The sequence below is a fragment of the Mandrillus leucophaeus genome, unplaced genomic scaffold (assembly GCF_000951045.1).
Source record: "Mandrillus leucophaeus isolate KB7577 unplaced genomic scaffold, Mleu.le_1.0 Scaffold659, whole genome shotgun sequence".
Lineage (NCBI taxonomy): Eukaryota > Metazoa > Chordata > Mammalia > Primates > Cercopithecidae > Mandrillus > Mandrillus leucophaeus.
In genome coordinates, this window is record NW_012107130.1 from 735,430 (window position 1) to 761,248 (window position 25,819).

The following is a 25,819-nucleotide window of genomic DNA, read 5'->3' on the forward strand; positions in this document are numbered from 1 at the left end:
TAAATAGATGTTTCGCTTGAATGAACTATGATGTAACTTATTACTAATTATTTTAAGACAACTTCTCACACACATTGGGTCCAGTTTTGGGTCATATAAGTAAAAGGAGATATTTGAGCTATGGAAGCTTTTTCTCTGGGGGATTACTCCACTCCTAGAGGCCAACCACAGATGGTCCACAGAAGGCTCTCTCCTGAGGCATACTCTTGTGACAGAAGATCTTTTCAAGCCTGACTACCTGTGGCTTGGCCTTCTTGACCTCCATCACAGGCTCTTTCCTTTGGGCCTACTTCTTGCTCTTTGTTGGCTCCATTTAAATATCTGACCTTTTAGACTGCTCCTGGTTTTCTTTAGCCACCTCCCCCAGGAGTGGGACTTCAGCTGCTCTTTGCCATGAAGTCCTATGCTTACCACATTCACTTGTAGACCCCATTCCAGGCTTAATCCCCATCCATACTTGGAAGAGGAAAGCCAACAGTGTGTATGGGGCTGTTTAAATGTGTCAGTTCTATTGGATTTTATTCCAAGTCAGCATTAATGGCTCCGAGGTTAGCATCATCACAGGCACTAGTAGGCAGCAAATAACAAAACACTTATGACTCCTCAGGTCAAGTTGTTTACAATTTAATCCTAGCCCTATCACTTGCTAGCTGCACAAGCAAGGGTAGGTTATTCAACCTCTACCTGACTTTTTACCCTTATCTATAACATGGGATCATCAATAGTACTTAACCTTATAGAGTTATTACAAAAAGTGAGATTATGCATGTGAAGCTCTTTGTCTTTTTGATACAAAGTAAATATTCGATATGTATTAAAAGTAAACCAAAGATAAATTCATGCTGAGAGACTAGACTTTCACACAAAATAATAGCTAGAGAACAGTAAAAGTTGGTATATGGTTATGTGACAAAATATGCAGTATATGTTCTGAGGTAGAAGAAATAGTCTACATTCTAATTAGGTTAGTGGTTACATGGGTATACACATTTGTCAAAACTCATTGAACTCTTCACTTAAAATGAGTGCATGTTATTGTTTGTAAATTATATCTCAATAAAGTTGACTTTTAAAATACGTGATATAGACAACATTTGCGGATAAGGGAATGCTTACCAGAGGCTCTAGGGGTCAAAGAAGACTTCCAGGAGAAGGTGAGGCTTGAGGTAGACCACAAAGAATGGAAAATATGTGGAAAGGCCAATGGGTGAAATGTGTTTGGAAACAGTGGAATAATGGGGCAAAGCTAACATAACTGGAGACAGGCTAGACCCTAGGGCGTAATAGCTTATCAGGTAAGACAGGCTCAAATTTGAAGGGCCTTGAATGCAGGCAGAGGCCTGTGGGCTTGACTCCTAGGCAGTAATGGACCACTGGAGGTTCTCAAGCAGAGACATAATATGATGAAGAGTGCTGTTTAGGAAGATTAGTCATATAGCTTGAAATTGGGAAATGGACTAAATAATCCCTCAAGGTCACTTCCAGGTCTCTGATTCTCTAATTACCTTTATTATGTTCTATATGTTGGTTATTTTACTAGACTGCAATTTTAGTTAATGACTACAAATTGTCAAAAATCACATTAAAGAACAGAAGAAATATTAATGTAGACCTTGATCCTTACACTTTTCTAAGAGCAGATAAAGCATATTCAAACAGCAACAGAAGAGAATGAATCGTCAGGGCTCAGTAACAATGAAAATTGAAATCTTTTCTATATATATATGACGATTTGACACATTTCATTGCCAAGGTCTGCTTTACGAATGGCAGATTATATTCTTTGCTAACAAAGGTACTTTGTGCTGAAAATAATAATGCAATGTTATCATTAAATTAATATTAAACAAAGGAATTAATGATATCCCAAACTGGTTGCTTCATGACTTATAGGGAAAATAATAGATGCCTAATAAAATCATTCAAAGGATTAAGTGCAGATTGCTCTACTAATGAACCAAAAAAAGCCATAACAGGCATTTTTTAAAAGGTATTTTTTTAAACGCAGGACAAGTCAATTTGCCATCCAAAAATATGAACTAATTTCCTTAGCATATAATAGTGACATGCTATTAGAATGACGTCTTTTCCCCTAATTAATCATTATCTAAATCAAATCTTACACGCTCATTTAATTTCTCACTAATCAAGATAGGAATACAGATTAAAGAAATGGTTGCATTAAAAACCGGTGGGGAAAGTGATGATTGCTGGTGAAAGAAATCATCTTAGGGAACCCAGCTGAAGGTTACCCTTCTGTTATTTAGCCTGAAAGAACATGACCTTGCAGAAGGTGCACCTGGGTATCAGGAGCTCAGACTTTAAATCAAAGATCGTGCCTGGGGCCACCATGGACTCTGCCTCTGTAAAAGGCAGGCCAAAATGTCGATACCACACTGGAGTACTGGGAGTTTAAAGCAGCCCTGGAGATAAGCCATTCTCTAAAGCCCGAGAATTAAAGAATGAATTACCTTTATCTCTACTGCCAACTGTCAATTAACTGCCTATCATTTCATGCCCAGTAAAGGTTGAATCCCCAGATCACTACACTCTCCCATAAAGAGGTTCTTTCTGGACCACATTCCCAACCAGTGGTCAACATGTGCTCTGAGAATACAAATTCACTGATTATATCCAGCTTGCCAAAGTGGTGAACAATTCATTCATCCAACATTTACTGAATGCCTACTTTGTGCCAAGGACTATGCCCAGCCCAAGGAATATAATAATGAACAGGACATGGTCCCTGCCCCAGAGTTCATGAATTGGTGTAGAAAATGGACTCTCAAATTAACTAGAAACCTTTCACTCATTCTGGATACCTCACTCACACCCTCATCTGCTATATAGCCAAATGTCACCAAATGCTACTGATTTTGCTTTCTAAATGTCATCATTCCCCTCCTTTCCATTGCTGCCTCATCACCTCACCTTCTTTCACTTGGACAACTAACAACAGCCTCCAAACTGGCCTGCCTGCCTCTATACCCTCCTCCACCCAACTCCCAGAGAGATATTTCTAAAGTACATATCTGATTATGTCATTCTATTTCTTTTAAAACCTCCAAGAAAATGGAGTAAGGGCACAGGGGTGTGAAAGTGGGTGGCATCTTCAGGCACTGCCAAGAAACCTGGCAAGGCTAGAGGGAAAACTGAAGTGGTGGAGAGTGGCAGAAGCCAGATGACAAGGAGCTATGTGAACCCTGCTACAAGATGACTACTTGTTATCTTTGGATTGGATTCCCACGGGAAAGAATGTTTATGGGAGCAGAAGGAGATGAACTCCAAAAACTTTCTATCCATTGAATTCCCATGGAACTCTCCAGTCTTTATAAAGACACTTCTCACACTCTGTAAATTGCAACGAAGTTATATATGCATGCCTTATTTCCACTAGATTTAAGTTCCTTGAGGGAAGGACCCTTGACTGATTCATCTTTGAATCTCAAGGGGCCCATTGTAATTTGGGCTTGATGTTCTCTCCTTTCACTTGGAGGTAATGTCACAACTTCAAGAGAGTTCAGTTTAAAAGGAGCTGGGTCAGATTAATTGATGCTACTAGAGCAATTTTTAGAAAAGCGAAAGTATTCACACACATACACACACATCATTGATTATTTAGATGAGGGGAAACACCCTAATAAAAAGAAAACTGGGTTGGAGAACAATGCCAGTTATGCTGGAGTTGGGATGCAGAATCTTTTAGTTTAGAATTCTGCCAGAGGGACTAAGCTAAGGCAATTTTCCTGCCTCCCCTAGTCACTTCTTCACTAATTGTTATTCTACTCAGATAAGTAGCTGAGATCCTGTCTTTCAGAAGATGTATAATTTTTATTTTTCAGATACAATCTTTAAATATGCAGACCTGAGGCATAGTTGAGAATTTCAACACCTTAGGTCCAATCTAAGTGCAAGGTCCCTCCCCGCCATGTATGAAATCACATCAGAGAGAAAACAGCTCTTCCCTATCAAAGCTAAAATGTTATTATCTGCTCTGCTACCAAATCAGCTGTGTGACTTAATCAAGTGTGTTCCCAAATCTGGGCCTGTTTTCCTCAAAGGGATTGGACTAGCAAGTCTAAGTTTCCCAACTGTAGGGTAATCAATATTCACTGAGCCCATTCTCAACTGGGCATTGGGAGGACACAAAAGAAGCAAAGGACTTGCTTTTGCCCTTTTAGGAAGGTTTTGTCAATATCACTTGAATACACATGAATACGGATATGGGGCTAAGGCAAAGACCAACAAGATGGCCTTTATAGCACTGTATCCCGAGTAATAACCACATGTCCTTTTGTATATATGCCCCTGTATCTCCAGAGGCCAACCAATGGCAGATATCCTCCTGATGGATGGCATGCAGTGGCAAAGGGAAAAACTCTGAAATCAGACCAGAATGTGAACCTCAACTTGGCCACCCACTTAGCCGTGTGATCTTAGGCAAGTTACTTAATCTCTGAGCCTCAGCTTCCTTACCTATGAAATGGAGACAATAACACCTACTCTCAAGGTGGTTGTGAGAATTAAATTAAACTCTTATTTAATGTTTTCCAAACGCATGCCTCCATTTCCTGCTTCCCCGTTTTGCTCATGCTTTTCTTGTCTCTGGAGTGCTCTTTCCCTAGCTTCAGCTATTAAAATCTTCTCATCCGTAAGGTGTCTCTCAAGTGTCTTTCACGTTTTTTCCCCCTCCCTTCCAAACGAACTCTTTGAGCTGCTATCTCTCAGAATTTTCAGTACACTTTGTACTTCTCTAAAAATGTGTTTTGCAATCTAGGTTTTGTAGTCATTGGTGTACCTTTCTTATCCCTACTATTAAGTTGTAGGTTTCTGTGGGCAAGAGCTATATTTTGGCCATCTCTGTATTCCCTGACATGGCATAGTGGTTCAGTACATAGTACACACTCAATAAATGGTTGTTAAATTAATGAACAAATATTAGTCAACAATGACAGCCTACTTCCTATACATAGTAATCTCCCTGTCTCTTGAGGCTTTCAGGCATAATTTGGGTAGCAATATCATATACCACAGAATGGACTCCTACACTAGGTAGGAGGCTGAATCTGATGACCCCCAGGGTTCCTTTCTCTCTGTTTCCATGAAGGCCACACTCTAACTCACTAATCTCTTGACACACCACAGTTGTCACTGGTATGCTCTGATAATGAATCGGAAGAGAGATGCCCCACAGCCATAAATGTTAGAACTGGTCTTTTGGTCATAAACAAGTGTGACAGCATTTCTTCAGAGAATATTTCATCTGTGAAAACTCTATATTTACCACTTTACATGCAAGTTGTACCTAAAACTCAGTATTCCTGAATCTAAAAAGGAAGACTTTTGCCTCACAGATGTTTCTGACTTCTAAAATTCCCTGTAGCTGATATTTCAGCAAACCACAAAGACCAGGTGAAAAGCTGCAGTAGATTGCAAGTGCACCACCACCTTGATCCTACAGATCCCGCAAAAAGGTTTTTCAGGTGCATAATAAGCAACAATTGCCTTCCCATGGCAAAAGTGCTTAGAAAAAATATTATATTTTTTCAGAAAAAAAGTCCAACAAGAATGATGAGGTAAGACCTAAAGCCCATGGTGAAATGGCTTAACCAAAGTAGTAACTCACCAATGATGACATATTTAGACATTAATAGGCAGAAACATTTAGGTCAGGTAGAGGGGGAAAGAGTGTATTAGTTTCCTAGGGCTTCCATATCAAATTACCTCAAATTGGGTGGCTTAAAACAACTGAAATTTATTCTCTCACAGCTCTGGTGGCCAGAAGTAAAGTTGTCTTGTTTCAGACCTCTTCTTCTGATCCAGGGACTTGGGTAAGAGTCATTGTTTCAGACCTCTTCTTCTGATCTTGTTCAGAACTCTTCTGTCTCAGAACTCTTCTTCTGATCCAGTGACTTGGGTAAGTCATTTTATTTCCCAGGTCCTCAATTTAACCATTTAAAAAATGAGTTAACAGTAGTTGCCACCCACATCCCCCTCAGGAAGCACACTGACATTTTTGACACTTTACAACTAACTTTAAGATTTCTTCAAACAAGTTCCTCCTTACAGTAGAGAGTTCTGGTAAACTGGTATGATTCAGAAAGCCCCAGAAAGCTCTTCTCTATATGGTGGGTTGAATGGTGTCCACCCCACCCCTGCTCCCCCAATATATGTCCATGTCCTAATCCCTGGAACCTGTAAATGTGACCTTATTTGGAAAAAGCGGTCTTTGCAGATGTAATTAAGGATCAGGCTAGAGATCTTCCTCCAGCACAGGACAGAAGGAGTAGAGGGAGGGAGGCAACCCAGAACACCTGGATAGGACTGGGCTGGAGAGGTGTCAATCCTCCTGGATTATCTAGGTGGATCCTAAATCCAAAGACAAGTGCCCTTATAAGAGACACACATAGGAGAGATACAGGAAGAGTAAAAGGCCATGTGAGGATGGAGGCAGAGATTGGAATGATACAACCAGAAACCAAAAAATGCCTGGAGCCACCAGAAGCTGGAAGAGGCGAGGAATGATTCTGAGAATCTGTGGAGAGAGCACAGCCCTGCTGACCCCTTGATTTTGGACTTCTGACCACGAGAGCTGTGAGAGAATAAATTTCAGTTGTTTTAAGCCACCCAATTTGAGGTAATTTGATATGGCAATCCTAGGAAACTAATACACTCTCTTTCTTCCTCTACCCAACCTAAATGTTTCTGCCTAATAATATCTAAATGTTTCATCATTGCTGAGTTACTACTTTGGTTAAGCCATTTCGTCAGGTGTTGTCTTCATGTATTATACTCTGTGAGTAATGCCCTCATACCTCAGGCTAAAGACTTTACTAGGAATCTTCCTCTAGCACAGGACAGAAGGAGGGGGTGGGGCGGCGGGCCAGAGAGGCAATCCAGAACACCTGGATAGTACTGGCGAAGTATTAAAAAGGAGGGAAAGATCAAGAAAAAGATAAACAGGGGCCAAAACCAAATTTTCTGTAAGGTCAGCTCTGAGGAAGTAATATTAACAGAGGCCGAATATTACTTTAACAGCCATAGTCCCATATAATAAGAAGGAAAAAGTCTTGTAGAAGCAAAAAAATACTAATAATATTGTCTTCATTGGCCCATATTCCAGAAAGTCTGTTAGAAGAATGCTCAGGCCAATCTAAAAGCCTCATTCTCACTGCTCAAAGGCATCTCTTTTGTTACGCTTACCAAATTAGGCATATTTTGAATACATGAAAAAAAAAAACTGTTTCAAGCTATTAGCAATTGAATAATCACAAAGGGAGCTAGGCAATAATGAAAGATGAAGATCAGTCTGGGCCCCCAGCACAACTCTGAATTTGGTATGAGCTTCTCTTCACATTCCCCCGTCCTGGTCTTCAGCATTCCTGGAGATGTTGTTTAACAAGCTCCCAGGCAAATCTTTCCGATGCCCAATTGCCCTTACTGTTAAGATGCTTCTCCTAGCTCTAGTGGCTAACTTAAATTTCAGTTTCAAGCCATTGCACCTTGTAATTACATTCTCAGCCACTGTAAATAATCCGTGCCCTCTATTATATCTCTCCCCTTTCCCTATGATAGGAACCTGTGGAAAAAGGAGTCAGTTGCCTTGTTAGTACAACATACACACTGCACCTGAGCAAAATGCAACCAAAAGAAAATCACTCACTCTTGATCCCCGAGTGAGAAGCGCTGTTATTGATCTTTTCCTTTTTCCCATTCTTCAGCTTATCTGAGTGTCTACACGAACGTGCTCTAGTGCTGTGGCATTTATGCCATCTTGGGGAATAGCTGTGTAAATGCTCCAGTAATTTTACACATCTTCAACATACTGTTGTGTTAGAACTTGAGTATCTGAAGGACTGGGAAGGACAGATTTTCCTCCTCCTCCTCCTACCCTCATGTAATGCGAATCCTCACTAATTCGCCCTCCTTCTGCATGTTACTAAAGTCTAGACTTGGTGGCAACCCTTTTCTATGGAAGAGATTTAATGGAGGAGAAAGTGCACAGGAGGGGAGTTGGCAAGCAAAGCACTGCAGAGCAACTATAAGAAACTTGGAGACACAAGAGTTCTTGGAAAGCTGACGCTGGAAGCTAGAGGATATTGTTTCAAAAACACCCACACGTACATTAGTGAATTCACTTTTCTCTGAACCAAATGTTTCCTAAAATTGAGGGGAATCTTAGGTTATGAATGTAACACATAAAAGACTTTTAAGTGATGCTCAGTAATAACTTTTTTACTTCTTGCTTTCTTTAGGAACTATGAAAAACACAAATTATCCAAACAGGTGATTTGGAGATTTCCCTTCCATTCCTATAGTTATACTGAAAAACTCAAAAACGGGTAAGAGTAACTTCATTCTCCCATCAAATCGTGGGTGACCCAGATACAGAGATCTCCAGATCCCAGTGTGGGCTCCAAGAGGTAGCACCAGGAGGGCTCTAGATCAAGCTGAATGAACCAAGCCTGGATCCAGAGTCTCCCTGTGGCTTGCCAGTCTTATATAACTTGCCTTCAGAAAACCACCAGCTCTTGAGAGGACAGCAGTTTGGTTCAGGAATATGCCTCATTTATTTTTTACTTTTTTTTTTTTTTTTTTGAGACAGGGTTTTACTCCCATTGCCCAGGCTGGAGTGCAATGGTGCAATCTTGGCTCACTACAACCTCCACCTCTCAGGCTCAAGCGATCCTCACCTCAGCCTCCCAAGTAACTGGGATTACAGGTGCACAGCACCCTGCCCAGCTAATTTTTTTTGTAGAGATGGGGGATTTTGCCATGTTTCCCAGGCTGGTCTTGAACTCCTGAGCTCAAGCCATCTGCCCACTTCAGCCTCCCAAAGTACTGGGTGGGGTGAACCACTGTGTCCAGCCTACGTTTTACTTTTTTTTTTTTTTTTAAGGGAAAACTGAAAGGGAAATGGTGACACTATGAGGCCAATTGCCCCAAACTGTGCTGACCGTGCATGTCTTAGGAGTGCTGGGTTCAAGGTAGCTGATGCTACACTGGGTTGAGGCAATGATGGAAATAGGTCAATACAATCATTGAGACAATTCAATTCAAAGGATGACCTTCACCAAACAGGAAAAGAAATACCTGTAACCCCTGGCTGCTGGGCTGCCTTCGTAATGTAGCATTCCCACAGGTTCAAGCCACTGTACTGGTCTTCCCATTTCTTCCTCTTTCCCCCTCAACCACCGTGGGGACCACTCCATAAATGGCCGTCGTCTGTCTACATGTCTGCTTCTCCCACCAAGAGCAGGGAGAGGGGAGTATTTGAATTTGAATCCCTAGCATCTCACACATACTGGGTTCTCAAAACTGATTTAACGAGTAATTCCTGCAAATGCTGAACCCATCACAAGAGTAATAATTAGGAACATGGCTCTGGAACCAGACTAACTGGGCTTGATTAATTTCATAGCTATTTGACCTTGAACAAGTCATTAAACCTCTCTAAGCATCAGTTTCCTCATCTGTAAAATGGGGAAAATAATGCTACCCACCTGGTAGTGCTGTTGTGAGGATTAAGTGGGATGTTGCCCATAAAGGGCTTAGCACAGCGCCTGGCTCAATAAATGTTAACGATTATTAGCACCGCCCCCACCACAGGTGCTCAATAAAAACTTGCTGAATTGAAGTCACACTAGTGGGAATGACTAGCAGATGTGAAGTCGACCTGGGTTTTTTTTTTGTTTGTTTTTTTGGGTTTTTTTGCTTTTTAGTTTTTCCCTCCTCACTGCACTCACTGCACCAGATGATCTCTGTGAATTTTTTTTTTTTTTTGAAATAGAAAACGGATAGAATAGGGGATACTTAGGCTACACTTTTGCACTCATACCCATTTTTCATTCAGGGCAGAAAACCAAGTCTGGCAAAGTCAGGCACATGATTTTCCAAGAAATATGACAAGGCTATTAAAAATCCTAAATTAAAGTTGTATAATGAGCATGAATCTGAATACATTTAAATGTCCTCTAGAGCCAGTAATTCCAGCAACATCCTAATATATTTTTAAGTGTGTTTCTGCAAATGTGAGGAGACCAACGCTCTAAAACAGCAGAATTTCTTCAGGGGTGGGGGTGGAGAGGCAACACACAATTGTCATGAAAATTAACCCCTGAAAATGCACAGGACTTTATTACCAAATGGATGTCTGAGGAGATTACTAGATTTTTAGGGTCTTTACTATAAAGAGAGCAACCTGCATGCCTGACATAATTAAGAAGAGGCTCAATTATCTAGCAAACTGAAATTTCAAACCACCCTGCCTACCTAAATGAGAAAAGCTGCTTAGACTAAAGCGTCATTACTTCTATTTAGAAGAGCCTTAGCAAAGACATACAAGGAGCTAAAGAATGGGACCCCACATTCTTCCCTAAGCCACAACAATGCCTGTTTATGTAAATAGGATTTTCAATAACACAACGGAATCTGAAAAAAATGTTTTCATTATTGTCTCTGAAAACATGCAAATGCAGAAGATGAAAGTCAAGGGGCTTTCACTATGATGGGCACTGAATACCGTAAAATATTTATTCTACGTGAATCTGAGCCTGGATTCCAAGTGGATCTAAGAAACAGGCAACGAGGATTTCTCCTTTAAAAAAACATCTGAGTGCAATATGAGGAGGCACAAAGGTTTCTCTGACTCCATGGCAAGTTGAATGCATATGCAAAAAAAATCCTCAGTTTAAAAAGAAATAAAAATAGTAGTAGATATCTATTTACCTTAATTTGGCAGCCCCTTCCAAAATCTGGGCCAAAATATAAATATCCTCACCTCCATCATCATCACTAGATGACAATCAAACACTCCTACACGACCATAACAACCTCCAGGCACAAACTAAAAGCTCATTAAAGAGTATATGAAGGCTATTTATAGAAGAACTAAACAAAGAAGGAAAGAACTATTAACAAAATTAATTAGACGATTCATACTTTTGACAACTATTACTATTTGTTTGAACTCAAGTGTCTAACTCCTTTACTGACAGGTATCAATGACTATAGCGATACCACATATCTAGAGTTTTAAACTGACCTTGTAGCTTTTTGGTTCAGGAACTCAGGTTTTGACCTGTACTCCGTATATCAGCCTTCCTGTTACTGTTTAGGCAGCTGATAAGAGACAGAAATCCTTCTTGCTCATTAGGCCACTAGCTGCTGTTAAGCAAAGGGCTGGGGAGGGGCGTGCTCAGTGGCCCAAAGGAATGTGCCAGGCTCCACATATAAAGCCAGCTCCGATTTGGGGTTAAGAATTTAACCTTAAAAGGCTGACAAGTCATAAATTTGCTTGAGGTTCATATATATGTGTGACTTTCACAGTTTATATTTCCTAGCCAGGACCCAAAGTCAAAACATGCCCCCTGATTAATGAATGGTACTAATTGTTATTCCTGACTTGAGAACATTAGTCTTTATCCATAATATTTTCTTTAAAAACACACAATCTCATACCTAAAACTCTCTGGCTTAAGGGAGTTTGGATAACCAGTTAGAAAAAAAAAAATAGGAAGAAGAACCTAATGTTATCTGTTACGTGGTGCTACTATTTTGGTAGTCAAGATTGACTCAAAGACTTCCATTTAATTGTGTCCATCAAGCAAAGTGCAAAGGAATGTCCTCCAAATCTAAACATCTGAGATAAAGCAACTATCTGCGACTCTATGCAAAAAAAATGAGCTGGGGTTGGGGGGTGTGGAAAGGTCGGGGGCAGGGCTAAAATGTCTTTAAGCACATTTTGTCTAACTTATCTTGTTAAATATTTATACATAAGTGCATAACCTAACAACCTTGGCCAAGCTTGGAAGAGATAATAGATACAGGACAAACAACAGAGCCCCATAAGTATAAAGACAAAGAGAAAAAATACCAAGGAATAGTCCAATTGGAATACAATCTCTAACCTGCAGTCAAAATTGAAACTGGGACAATAAGACCCCACAAGCAAAACAATGTCCCTGAAGTGTGATAACTTCATCAGGGAACAGCAGGTTATAATTTGGTTAGCTTACAAGGTAGGTGTCAGTTCTAACCCACACTAGCGCTGTTTCAAAGGGACTCCCTTATCTTTAGAAAAAAGGAAAGCATTCAATGTAAGAAAAGAGATTTCTAAGAACAAAGATGCAATTTTCATGTATTTAGAGTTATGACAAGGTGAGAGAGAATGTAAACTACATAGCAATGATCTGAGGTACACAAGTCAGGTCATCTAGTCTTTATCTGTATAGAAAGCTTTTTAAATACTCAGTTCTTAGAAAATGGAATGTAAATTCATTGGTGTATTTTTTTAGAGCTCTTCATTTTCAAACTAAAGAATGGAATTTTACAATATCCCAAGATAAGTAAACCAGGTACCCAAACAAAATACGTGGGCAGAAATGGAAAGCCTGTTTTCTCTCCAGTGAGGTCAGACAGAAGCCGAGGAGGCAGAGGAAAACGGAGGAAGAGAGAGGAGAGATGGAAATCAGAAGCTACAGGGAAAGGAAACACAGCTTCAAACTAAAATGCAGAGGAAAATATAAAACATTTCACTCATCTTTTTTTTTAAGAGAGAACAAGAAACACAAAACCATTTAATAAATAAACCATAAAGCACCTTCTGTTCTAAATTATAACCAGTTGAGAGAGGGCGTGAGGGTAGGAGGAAGGGGAAAAGGGAAGATGTGGAGAACAGTCAAACCGACAGATGAAGGAGGGCCCTCAGTAGCTTCAGAGGTACACTGAGCCCCAGGAGGGCTGTGATGAGAACGCACAGAACATCCATTGTTCCCCTTAACTGTGGGTGTTAGAGTAACCTAGGCTACTTCTTATCACTACTCTATGAAATGTTGAGGAGCTTTTCAAGAATCTTACCCATTTTACCTAGAATTATTAGTTGGTAGTAAATTTCATTGCCACTAGGATCTAATTTGAAGATAAAACTGGATATTGTTGGGAAAAGACTCTGAATGACTGAATAAATGCTGGTTCCAACATCTCCTTCAAGCTTCCTAAATGAGGCAACCTCACACTCTCAAAGAACAAAGAAAAAGCAATCTGACAGCTTTTGAAGGCCAAAAAACCCTTCAGGCAACGTTCTTAAATTGACCCAGAGCACTGAAGTTTTAAAGCCAAGAAATGACTTAGGTTTTAGAAATTAACACTTGTATAAAACCTTCAGAATACCATGGAGAAAATAAACCTTTATTTCAGAAATAAACTTTGAAGTTTGAAAACAAAGCAGAAAACCTGTTTCTGAAACAGAAAGGACTATGGGAAACACTGAGCGTAGTTCTTCTACAGCTCTTTGAAACTCTTCAACAGTTCCACTCTGACTTCTGGAGATGGCCAAGTAAGATATACCCCAGAATGCCAGCAAAAGAAAAAGTGGGAAACCATTGGTTCCCTATGGGAAGAGCCAAATGATCTCAGGAGATAGCTGCCTCTGGCCACACTAAATTAAGCCAAGACCAAGACTAGACGTTCTACCCATCTAAGGCAGCAAAGGCAGTACTTTCCAACTAGTTACAAATTATTAGCTACTGAGTAGAGATCCTACTGGCTCTCCCTAGCCCATTCAATATCACATTCTCATTCATTGGCTCAGTCTGTTATGCTTAAATAGAGGCCATGCATGCCAAGGCCATAAGAGTGAGAGACATAATAGACAGAGGTAGACTTGCAAGATTTAGTCACTTAATTTGGGTGTGGGATGTGTAAAAGGAGAAATCAAAGACAATTTCAAGGTTTCGAGTTGTGCCAGGCAGAGATACCATCACCAGAAATATAGAACGTTAAGGAGAGGCAGGTTTGTGTGGATGGGAAAAGAAGATAATGGACTAATTTTTGGCTCGGCTGAAAATGAAACACTGGCAGGACTTCCAGATGGACATGTCCAGCAGACAACTGGGAAATACTGAACTGAAGAGCAAGGAAGAGGTCAGGTTGAAAAGAGATATGGGAATCATTCAAAGAGCAAAGATAATGAAGTCATGGGAATGGATTTGGGAATAAGCAAAGAGAGAATAGAAAGGGCAAAAGACAAACACTACTGGGACACTTACATCTAAAATGTAGGAGGAAGAGGGCAAACAAGCAAAGATTGAAGTGAGTAGGAAGGGAACCCAGAGTACACAGTGTCACAGAAGTTGATAGAGTATGAGAATTTAAGTCAAATACTTTATATCCAGACTATATCCCTTCCTCTCATATTCCAGTAGGTATTCTGGAAACAGCATGAGCTATGGAGTAAGACAAACCTGGGTGAAAATTCCGGCTCCACCACTTACACAACCTTTGGGAAAGTAAACTTTTCTGAGCCTCAGTTTCTTCATCTGTAAAATGGAGTTGATACCACCTACCTTTCAGGTTTCCTGTGTTGATTAAATGAGAGGTTACATATAAAGTAATTGACATATAGTAGGCACTCAGTAAAGGTTATTTTCCATAATCTTCCCTCATGGTCCTTCTAAACTATTCCACCAACCTGAAAGTGGTGTCAAAAAATCGACTGGAATACAAGGAGTTTCAAGCTTATGTGGAAAGAAACACTGATGAAGGCAATCTCGTAAACAATGGACAAATTAAAGAAACCATTTATGCCAGAGGAACAGAAAATTATACAACCCTCTCCAACCCCCAAACCAAAAAATAATACATCTCCATAGACACTTATGAAAGATCAGCCCAATTACACAAGTATTCCTAGCGTTTACTTGGAACCACATGTTTCAGAGACCAGCCATCAGGGCCAAGTCTGAAACAGAATACAGACTACAGCTCCAAAAGCTACACATTGTTACAGTTTTCATTCTTTACATTGGGAGAGTACTCCCCTGGGGAAGGGACAGAGGAGCCACCATGTTGGAAGCACTAAAGTTGCTAGAACTCAGAAGCTACAGACACTTTATGAGTAGTTGCATTGTGTGCACATGAGATATATGAGGACAAGGCTTTCACAAGACAAATGTAATGTGTGATTGTGAAAGACCACCTACTGCTAAGAGTAACAGCTAACAACTGTGAGGGATTTTTTGTTTTGTTTTGTTTTTGTTTTTCTTTGTTTTTTGTGTGTGTGTTTTTTCTTTTTTTGAGACAGAGTCTCGCTCTGTCACCCAGGCTGGAGTATGGTGGCGTAATCTCAGCTCACTGCAACCTCTGCCTCCTGGGCTCAGGCAATCCTCCAACCTCAGCCTCCTGAGTCACAGAGACTACAGGTACATGCCACCATGCCTGGCTGATTTTTGTATTTTTTTGTAGAGGTAGGGTTTCACTATGTTGCCCAGGCTGGTCTTGAACTCTTGGGCTCAAGCAGTTCTCCAACCTTAGCCTTCAAAAGCGCTGGGATTACAGGTGTGAGCCACCGTGTCCAGCCTTTCTGTTTAAATAACATGCATAATTATTCATTATTACTATTAAGAATAATAGAAGTCTGACTCTTTGATTCTAATATATTCCTCTACATGGAGATGTATGTGTATGCACATGTGCACATGCACGTGTATGTGTTTGGTAGTACATTATTTCATTTGCAGACTCTTGGATCATGACAACATATACTTTCTCTTAAGAGGGTTCTTGAAGTCTTTGGCAGGTTTTTTCTTTTTTTAATCATCAGATGTTGGCAAAATACATTTTAATACATGTCACATGCAAAAGCCTGGAAAATATCATCCACACTCATGACTTCCAACTTAAGCCTATATGCTGATGAGTCCCAACTATGTGCTTCTCCTTAACTCCAGAAGAATATATACACTCTTTCCCAGTGATCTCATCTGTTCCCAAGGCTTCAATTATCATCTATATGCTGATAATTTCCAAGTATACATCTCCATCCCTGATTTCTCCCTCTTTTGTAATCCAAAACACAACTTGAACTACTTAGCAGACATTTTCTACCTCCATCATCAAAGGACCTTTCAAACTCAATCTGTTTGAAACCAAACTGACTATTTCAGCCCTTAAAAACATGTTCCTCCTATATTTCAAGCACACTCATTTGTTCAACAAATATTTACCAGGCACCTATTATGTGCCACAGCACCACCACCCAGAAAAACCAAAAGTTCTAGATTCTCCCTTCTGTCCTCATATCCAGTCACTAAGTCATGTCTATTCTATTCCCTCTATTCTCTCAAGTTTAGATTTTATTCTCCTATTTATGGTCCCCTGCCCTATCACCTGTGTTACTAAAACTCCCTGCCACTGCTCACTCTCCAGTCATCTTCCAACTGAATAATGTTTCCCTTCTTAAAATGTTTTTAAGGCTCCTCATCACCCTTGGATATAACCCAAACTCCTCATCATTTCCTTTTTTTCTAATTCATCTTCTTCATCTGTGCTCCAAGAAATCCCAACTATTCCAGTCCAACAAATGTGTCATTTTGTCTCTTAACTTTGTACCTTTGTACATGCCTTATATGATAGCCACCTACCCCACGCCCCCGCTTTTTTATTGAGACAAGGTCTCTCTCTGCCACCCAGGCTGGAGTGCAGTGGTATGATGGTAGCTCAATGCAGCCTTGAACTCAGCCCTCTTAAGACAACTAGGCAACTTCCTCCATAGCTCAAGAGCCCTCAGGCCTCCACATGGTGCCCAGCTCAATGGCAGGCCATAGTCATGCTGCCTTGACATCTATGTTTTTCCTTGCCTGGATCCCTTGCTAGGCAGCGAGTTCCTTGCTGGCAGTGATTTTATCTTGTTCATCAGCTCCTAGCTCAGTACCTGGCATAGTATCAGTGCTCAATAAATGTTGGTTGAAGTAAAGAATACATTTTAAACTTTTAAATATTTATGCAGAAATGGCATATAAAGTTCATTATTAAGTGAGTTCCTATTCTGCAAATTTCCATCTGTTTTCCAAATCAGATAACTGTGGTCCTCAGTGCAATCACTTCATGAAACCTAACCTGGAAACTGCTTCTTGAGTCATATTCTCATTTCTATGGTGCTCAACATGCAAAGCTGCCAGTGCTAGAAGTAGTTCTCCAAAGTGGGCCCAACTCATATTATTGGTGACTGTCACTGCTTAACAAGGATAACATCTGTGTACTTGGGGAAATGATGGAACTTGATTTTAAGAGTGGTACCTCTATGATATCAGTGACGATTAGCTCTGCTACAATTTCAGTCCAATCCAACTGAAAAGGGTTTACTCAATGTCTGAAAGCTGTACCCATTAGATCTCCCCCAGCATAAATTAGGCTTAGTCTCTAGATTATTAAAGATCTAGGGATATTGTATGTGTGTATGTATGAGTGTACAAATATGTGTGTGTATGAGTGCTGGAACCAGGCAAGTTGTTGGAAGTCGGAAGTGACAGATACTTTATGAGTGGTTGCCTTGTGTGTACATGAGATAATATGAAAGCAAGGCTTTCATGAGACAAATGTAAGGTATGACTGTGAAAGACCACCTACTGCTTAGAGTAACAATTAACTTTCAAACAGTTTAAGTAACAGAAATATTTATTAATTATTGCTGTCTAAATAACAGAAATCATTCTATACATACATAAAATCTATGAATACAAATATATAAAACATATCCAAACACTACACTTAGGTAAAGCTATAGCTAAAAAATATTTCTTTACTTGTCACCTCCTCTTCAATCGTAAGTTTTAAAAGAGGGGCAACTCGCCAGGAACAAAATTGGCTCACACTTGAAATCCCAGCACTTTGGGAGGCCGAGGCAGGTGGATCATCTGAGGTCAGGAGTTCAAGACCAGTCTGGCCAATGTGGTGAAATGCCTTCTCTACTAAAAATACAAAAATTAGCCAGGTGTGGTGGTGGGCACCTGTAATCCCAGCTACTCGGGTAGCTGAGGCAGTAGAATCTCTTGAACCTGGGAGGCAGAGGTTGCAGTGAGCTGAGATTAAGAAGAGTATACAAATAGAATTCTGATTTTTGTTTTCAAATGAACATCATCCCTTTGTTTTTTATCCTTTTTCCTACTTGGGCCTCTATTTGAATATTTGAAAGAACTTCCCATCAACTTTCAATTAGTTTACCTAGGCAACTAATTGAAAGTTTGGCCTAATGCAGACAGAAATTAAGAGAACTCTAATGAGGCCCTTTATCCTACCCAAATGAAATTTCCACGGCTGAAAATCCACTCTGTATTATGTTCTTTTTTAAATTTTATTTATTTATTTATTTATTTATTTATTTATTTATTTATTTGACAGAGTCTTCCTCTGTCGCCCAGGCTGGAGTGCAGTGGTATGATCTCAGCTCACTGCAACCTCTGCCTCACAGGTTCAAGCGATTCTCCTGCCTCAGCCTCCTGAATAGTTGGGATTACAGGTATGTACCATCATGTCCAGCTAATTTTTGTATTTTTTAGTAGAGATGGGGTTTTGCCATGTTGGCCAGGCTGATCTGGAACTCCTGGCCTCAAGCAATCCACCTGCCTTGGCCTACGAAAGTGTTGGGATTACAGGTGTGAGACACCATGGCCAGTCTGGATTATGTCCTTTTAAATGTACATTTATGAAGCTTGATACCTTAGGTAAGAAACACCAAACACTGAGGAAAAACTTACATACATTCAGTGTATGTTTCCATAACTGGCACCAAGTTGCATTATTTTCACAAACCTAAATACCACAGATCTGTAAGGTGAAGATAAACATATGCATTTATATATACATGTATAATATATCTTCAATTTATCTTGAAATTACTTATAATATCCTTATAAACAAGCACAAAATACTTACCTCTTATAAGATTTGACTAGTCTATTTCTTCCAGAGAGTTATAGTATAGCCAAATGAATTAAACTAATATCCTTTATCATTTACCTATAGAAAACAAATGGATTTTTGACCTAAAAAAAAAACTGGTTACTTTTTTAGAAGGCTTAGTATATTGGTAAAAATAAATCAACTACTTAAATATTGGCTTTATGGAAATTTTATGTTTGTAATACATTTCTAACTCCATTCAGTCTACAAATATATATTTAGTACCTATTATTTGTACCCTGTACTGTGCTAGACACTGGGATACAAAGATGAATAAGATGTAGCCCCTAACCTCAAGATGATCACAGTCTAGTAGGGAAGACATCATTAGAAACATGAACTTCAAAGTTGCCATAATCGGGGACTTCTAATTTTCCAGTAATAAATTTAGTTGCAAAAGGCAGACAAAAAGGCCATTTAAAATTTTACTCTAAAGTTGTGCTTTCTTCTGGATTTATAAGGAATAAATACATGTTTCATTGTGGAAATTTTGAAAAATACAGAATATTTTCAAAAACATCACTTCTACTGAGATATGTACATTTTTCAGCTTTCAGGTGGCCGGACGGTGGAAGTTTCTTTTATAATAGCTTTTGACTTCTCTTCTTATTGCCACTCCCACTTGTATTTTATCTCCCTTCCTATCAATTATTTATCAATATAAGCCTATTAAGTACGCTTCAAAGAGCTTAGTAGATTTACTAATCTAGCATATAAATACAATTTCAGCTACTAGAAGTAATTAACTGTTCGGAACACTAGCAATGCATTTTGGTCATAACATTGACTTCCTTTTATTCATGAGGAAGAATACAAACCCTCAAATTAGGCTTTGTCCAGCTACACACAAAAAGAGGGAAAAGTGAAAACGCCTCTCTTAGTAATCAATCTTGATTCATTTTTTTAAATTGCAAACAAGTATTTCTAATAATTAACACGGTTAATTGATCTTGAATTGCCCTAATTAGAAGTACAGAACTAAATCTTCTTTACCTTGTATATTCAACAAGATATTCAAGTAAGGCTACAATGTTCCAATGAGCATTCTCACCACCCCCACCCCCATACACATAGCATTTCAAAACACACACTTTCTCTGCTAATATACCCACCTTTACCTTGATTTTTGAACAGCATTCTCCCTGTCATTATGTCTCAGAAGGTAAATTCCCATTACTTTATGCTGTCTCTAAAGCCAGTCTGGGGCCTGTAACTTGGATTCTATTTTCTGACGCTCATTTCCTAATGGAGTGCCAGGGATCCTGTTTCAAGCCAGACAATTTGCTAAATATGGGCAGATGAGTGGGAGATTTTTCTGCCCACACTTTCCATTAGATCCTAGATTACCAAAAACATCTAACCCATTTACAAGATTGGCTAGGACTGAATAGATATTGGCTCCTGGAATAGGCTCTTGAATTGAGCCTGCACACGAATTCTGATTCCAGGTTACAAAAACCTGTGAGATACTTCAACAGGTCCATGCATGTGTTATATAGCTCAACTCCCAAATATGGTAATATCAACCTTAGCAAGAAAGGTCTAGCTGACATTAAATCAAAGAGGGCTTGATTTAAGAGATGTCCTACAATTTATGTGCTGTAATAATTGTTGATCGTTAATGATACTAAGCCAGTCATAACAATTCTGCTAATTTCAATTTGTTATTTGGGTACTCAACAATTTAATAAGCCCCGCTGATGGTAAAAGTTGCCAGCTAACTGAGGTAAGCCTGCATCTGTCTCCAGCCAAAATATATGTAGGCTGAAAAGTTTGTCCACATGCCCCAATAATGTATCGTAACAATTTGGGCTTAGACTTTTAAAATATGTAAGATGACATATGGCTTAGGAAAGTATATGAGAGTTCATAGGGAATACATAATGATCTAGAAACTCTATTTTTGTCAATTATTTACTAAATGCTGTATGGCCTTGTGCTCAACACTGCTCAAATGTAGTACTTTCCCTTTAAGAGGCTTATAATCTAAAACATACAAATAACCATATGCAGAAAAAAAGCTAGAGATCAGAGTAAAAGGAAGCATTCACAAAAAAATGTACAAATTCAGCATGCCAGAACTTTTCAGTTGAGCAACATGATCCCCAGTGAAATTCTTTCCAAATGATGTATCGTGTGCACAAGTTATAAGTGATTATCTTCAATTTTCTTAGAAATGAGTAATAAGATACCTCTTAAGACCCATGCTTTTGTATATGCATCAAACACTGAAGTTGGCGTGGTCATTGATAGCTGTCATTTAGGGAGAAAACATATTTTCTGTCTTTTCTCATACCAGACAAATCCAGGACTCTTTTATCCCAGATCGGTAATAAGCCGCCTTTTTCTAGGCTACAGTGAACAGCAAACATTGCAACTCTAAAGATGGAAGTAGCAGAATGCTCAAAAATATTGCATCAAAATATTGGATACAACCTACCAGTCTATAAGAAAAAAACACATTGCAAAACTGACACCATCTGTCTCATTTAGCATCCATCAAAATTCTTATGTCTGTATTTCCTAATGCTTCCAAAATGGAATTTGCTCCAAGAATTAAGAAACTCTTTAAGATGGCGGCCCTATTAAGAGACTTCTCCCTATCTCCCACTTCATCTCTTCAGTTCTTTTCCCTTGCCCAGGCTGGCTATTGTGACCATTTCAGCCAATTTCCTGGAGGTATTTTCTAGCCCTTTTCACCCTTTTTAATCCTACAAGTTTCCTGGGAAGCCTGTTTACTTGTATGCTCCCCCACTAGACTGTGAGCTCCTTGACAAAAGGGATTGTCTCACTCCTCTCTGCACCCCCAGCACCTATTACAGAGGCTGCCAAGGAGTTGGCAGTGTTAGACTCCTTTCAGCCCAAGGTGCCCCACCAATCATCAGCCATGTCCTCCATCAGATTGATGGCTCCCTCTAAGCACAGCTTGGTATCAGTATCAGGATTCGTGTACTATTCAGACCACATTTGAAAGAATTCTCTAACTGTTCCAAGTTAGCACACAATACAAAGTTTTTTGTATTGTTCAAAGTTTTAACAAATCACCTGGTCACCCAAATGTCTAGTGCAATCTCAGAAGAGAGAAAACCTTTCCACACCTCACTTATTATTCTCTCTCGATATTAGGACCGCTAACTGCTTCAAACTAATTGGGGAACCGCAGCTGGCAACCCAGATACGGAGGCTAGTTCTCACAGTAAAAACAACAACAACAAATACCAAACTCTCTTTGTTTCAAGCACGTTGCTTTTTATTTTTATGTTGTTTCATCTATTTCAAGAAACTGCAAGTCAATTTTGGCTGTTCAAGACTGCCTTTTACCCATACAGGCATTTGGCCTTCTGGATTGGTTCTCGCACTTTCCAAGGCCTTCCAAGGCAAGATCCCTCAATCTTTTGGGAGTTGCAACACTACCACGGTTTGTTTGATTTTCTCATTTCCACCCATCCCTTACGCTACCCCCCTCCCCTGACAAAAGTGGTGTATGGCATTCATAAAGTGAATTACACTTGATTTTTGTTTAGAGGAATTTTTTTCTAGACTTCTGTAACATTCCCTTGAGACAACTGGAAACATCATTGTCTGATTACTAGCTCACTTTCCTTGCCTAAAATTGTATCCATTCTTGATTGCGCCTGTGGGTAGGTTAAGCAAAACAAAATAAACATCTAGACTTATGAGCTCATTGGCTTTTTTCTGAATTTTGCTAAATTAAATAAGGGCAAAAGAGCTGTACTGAAAGTCAGTTATATGGATTTTTCTGCCAAATGCTAACTCTGTGCGCCTGGTTTCCATCTGTGGTGCTTTCCAAGTTACAAATCCTTAAAAAAATAAGTGGGGTATGAAGAGATCTATGGATTTTGGGGACATGCTATTTAGAACTGCTATCCTGTGACTTGAACACTCCAAAAGAAATGGGAACATGAGATTTTAAGGCTTTAGATCAGCTTTGTGGAAGTCTAGTGTAGTCCTTCAGCACCAGTGATTTATTTTTTAGGCTGGCTTGTCTCAAATGCCATTTAGTCTCATCCATATCCGCATAAGAAATGTACCTTATTCAGGCTAACCCAATTCTGCTAATGGCCAAAGTTAGCCGTCAATCCCAAATGCCCCCCCTAAGTGAAACAGGACATTCTTGAGGATTTCTCCTTACTGTGACTGAATCTCATTTGATCTGGGACAAAGAAAGCTTTAATGCAGTTAATATAGTACAGCAGGCAAACTGAACGTGGCTTAAAATATGGATGTGGAGGGGGAAAGTCAAGCGGTCATCGTGGTGGTTCATAATTATCAAATAATTTTCAGCTCTCTTTCAATTTCCAACCACTGAACGACAGCAGCAAATTATACATTCATTCACTTCAAAATTATGCACTTACCATTGTATTTAGTCTGCCATTATTGTCTCTTCCCTAAAATACTGATGCGCTCTTTCCACACACGAACATTAGGATTTTCACATTTTCCATATCTACAGTGACCATATTTGTCCCACTAAAATTCAGGACACATGGTTTCATGCCAGGGCAGAGTATTAGAAACCTGCACTGCCCCTGGAAAATCCAGGATATATAATGGTAGCTGTATGAGGATCACCATATTTGAAGTTTGGCTTGGCTAGTGCAAGTCAGGACAGTGCCTGCCATGTAGAAGGTGCTCAACAGTGTTTGTGTTTGTTAAATAGAACTGAAGCAGGGAATGTTGGGTTTATATGATGAAAACCCTTGAAAAGTGATTTCTCCTATAGAGTTTGTGAAATAGCAGAGGAAAATGAAAAACCTTTATTACAAATCCCTCTTCTCTATAAGTGTATGGCTATCCCTAGGCCTAAAGGGAGGGAAGGAGCCCAGGCCAAATCTCATACACACAGTGTGTGGGCCCTCCCAATACTTTTATACAGATGCTGCAAAGAGGCAGGCAGCCAGAGAGCTGGGGGAGAGCGAGGGAGGGCGATTGCCTGCAGGAGTGTGTGTGGAGAGGGGGGTTGCTAAATGACTATCTGTGCTTTCCTCTGGCCTTTTTCTTCTTTTGGGCACCATCTTTACCTCCTGGCTTTGAATCAGCCAAATGTGGCCCCAACCCCAACCCTGGGCCCATTCGTCTTGTGGGGGCTCAGCCTGTGAGGACCAATTTTTACATTACCGACAAAAGCATGTTCTCTAGCCTTAACAATCTAATTACCATGGCACTTCCAGGGGAGAGAGATTCGCCAGTTGTTTCAGTTCTGTGGAACTGATTCATAGGTTGCCCCTTACAGCTCCTGCATATGCCCACGTGGTACATTATTAACACTTAACAGTGGATGAGGTAGTTCGACCCTCCCTTAGAGCGAAATCCTGCAATGCAATATTTAACATATGCGCAAATGCATTTCAGTCACCAAAAAGGGTGACCAATTACCTTTGCAACTAAACAGCAGGCTCACTCGGCTCTTTTCATCAACCTAAAGAAAAGGCTGAGGGCGCGCTGGCTGCCTAGGTAACCTCCTACCAGTGAACGCTGGCTGGTAGCGCCCACGGGGCGCGCATCCGCATTCACAACTTGGTCCAACCATCGGGCCCGCCTCCATGACTTGTTGAGAGCCACCAGCCAAGTTTTGGCTAGGGCTGCTCCCCGATCCCTGGGAAGCGCGGGACGCGCGCCTCACTGGATGCCTGGGTTGAGAAGAGACCCCGGAGGCCACAAACGTCTCACGGTTACGGAATACAACTGGCCGTTTCTTCTCAGTGCACCCCTGACAAATTAACCTGTTTGAAACCGACTCTTCTTGTCCGCATTGTCAGTGTAGCTACTTGGTCTAATTGGATTCTAAGGCGGGCGTTAGGAGCCCAACCGCTGGACAGTCAATCACGCAGGGCCATTAATATTCATCTGTTGACAGCGGCAGCCTTCCGCTAATGTTAAAATACGTCGTTACGGCACGATCTGATTGTGCAGAACAAAAGGCAGGCGTTCAGAAACTTTCCTCCACCTAAAATCATCTCCCCTTTAGGATCCAGCCTGTCAAGAAGGCAGATGAATTTGGGAGGGGGAGGAGTTAAATTTCTTTGGACTCCGGCTCCCTGGGCCAGCAGCACCGGTTTTAAAGCGATTTCGCTAACCTATATAAGGGATGCTGTTTTGAAGGAAAAGGTTCAGTCCTCCTCATTTTGGGGACCCTCTTATTCAAAAGTTTGCCTCGGTGTGTCTTCACCCGCCACTGCAAATTCAGAAATCTGTCCTCAACTTTGCTTGCACTTGGGCCCAGGCTTAGGAAACCCAGGCTGGGTAAAGGAGGGCATGGGGGGCACGCTGGGGAAGGGACGGCTGGAGCTGTGGTCTAGCTAAGGCTGAAATTCTGACACGTATGTGCGAGCAAGGATGGCAAATTCCCGAGGCACCAGCTCGGCTGCGGGGCGCCAGTTCGCAAAGACCCGGGAAAATAGCTCCCACCTTCTCGCCCTTCCAAAAAAACAGGCGCTCACGAGAGGGCGATCCCCACGTTTCCTCCCGCTCACACCTTCCCTGACAGCAGCGTGAGACTGGGGTAAGTGGGCTCCGTCCACACACACCCTCTCTCCCTCCCTCAGTAGATCCAGCCAGGCCCCAGGCACACCGACCACTCCCAAGTGCCCAGCTGCAGGGCGCACGACTACAGCCCGGCGGGACCACCACGCGCCCCTTGCTCCCCGCTGAGTGCGGGGAACGCTCAAGGGACCCCTCCTCACCTGGCACGGGAGTTTCGGGCACCCACTTGAGTCCGGGCTGCAGTCTCTGGAAGAAGGAGCGGACTTGGTGACAGGTGGCGTCCGGCGGCGGCGGCGGGGGCTGCGCCTGTCCCGGGAAGTCCAAGCTGAGCAGCATCGCCACCACCAAGCACGCGGTGCGCATGGTCCCGGCCATCCTGCTTCGCAGGGAGCTAGGAGAGCGCGGGAGAGTGGCAGCCGGAGCGAGAGCAGTCCCAGGACTCGGCAAGCCTGGCAGTGGCCCTGTGGAGCAAGAGACGTGCTGCTACCCAGCCGCTGCAAAAGTTTCCTCGCAGCTACCTGGGCGCTGGGCGAGGGCGGGAACCGCTTGGCGGCGCGGGGCAGGGCGGGGCTGA

The 25,819-nt window shown here is 41.0% G+C and overlaps 1 protein-coding gene across 3 annotated transcripts in view; it reads right to left on the reverse strand.

Annotated features, from left to right (window-relative positions):
• The window catches only part of GPC3 (glypican 3), a 461,965-nt gene that overhangs the window by 435,010 nt on the left and 1,136 nt on the right, over positions 1–25,819 (reverse strand). The window contains exon 2 of one of the 3 annotated variants that reach the window (XM_012001312.1): positions 25,446–25,706. In XM_012001312.1, the coding sequence (XP_011856702.1) occupies positions 25,446–25,706 (261 nt within the window). Of the gene's footprint in view, positions 1–25,445 lie in introns of all 3 variants that reach the window. The other 2 variants (XM_012001313.1, XM_012001314.1) reach the window with 2 other exon arrangements.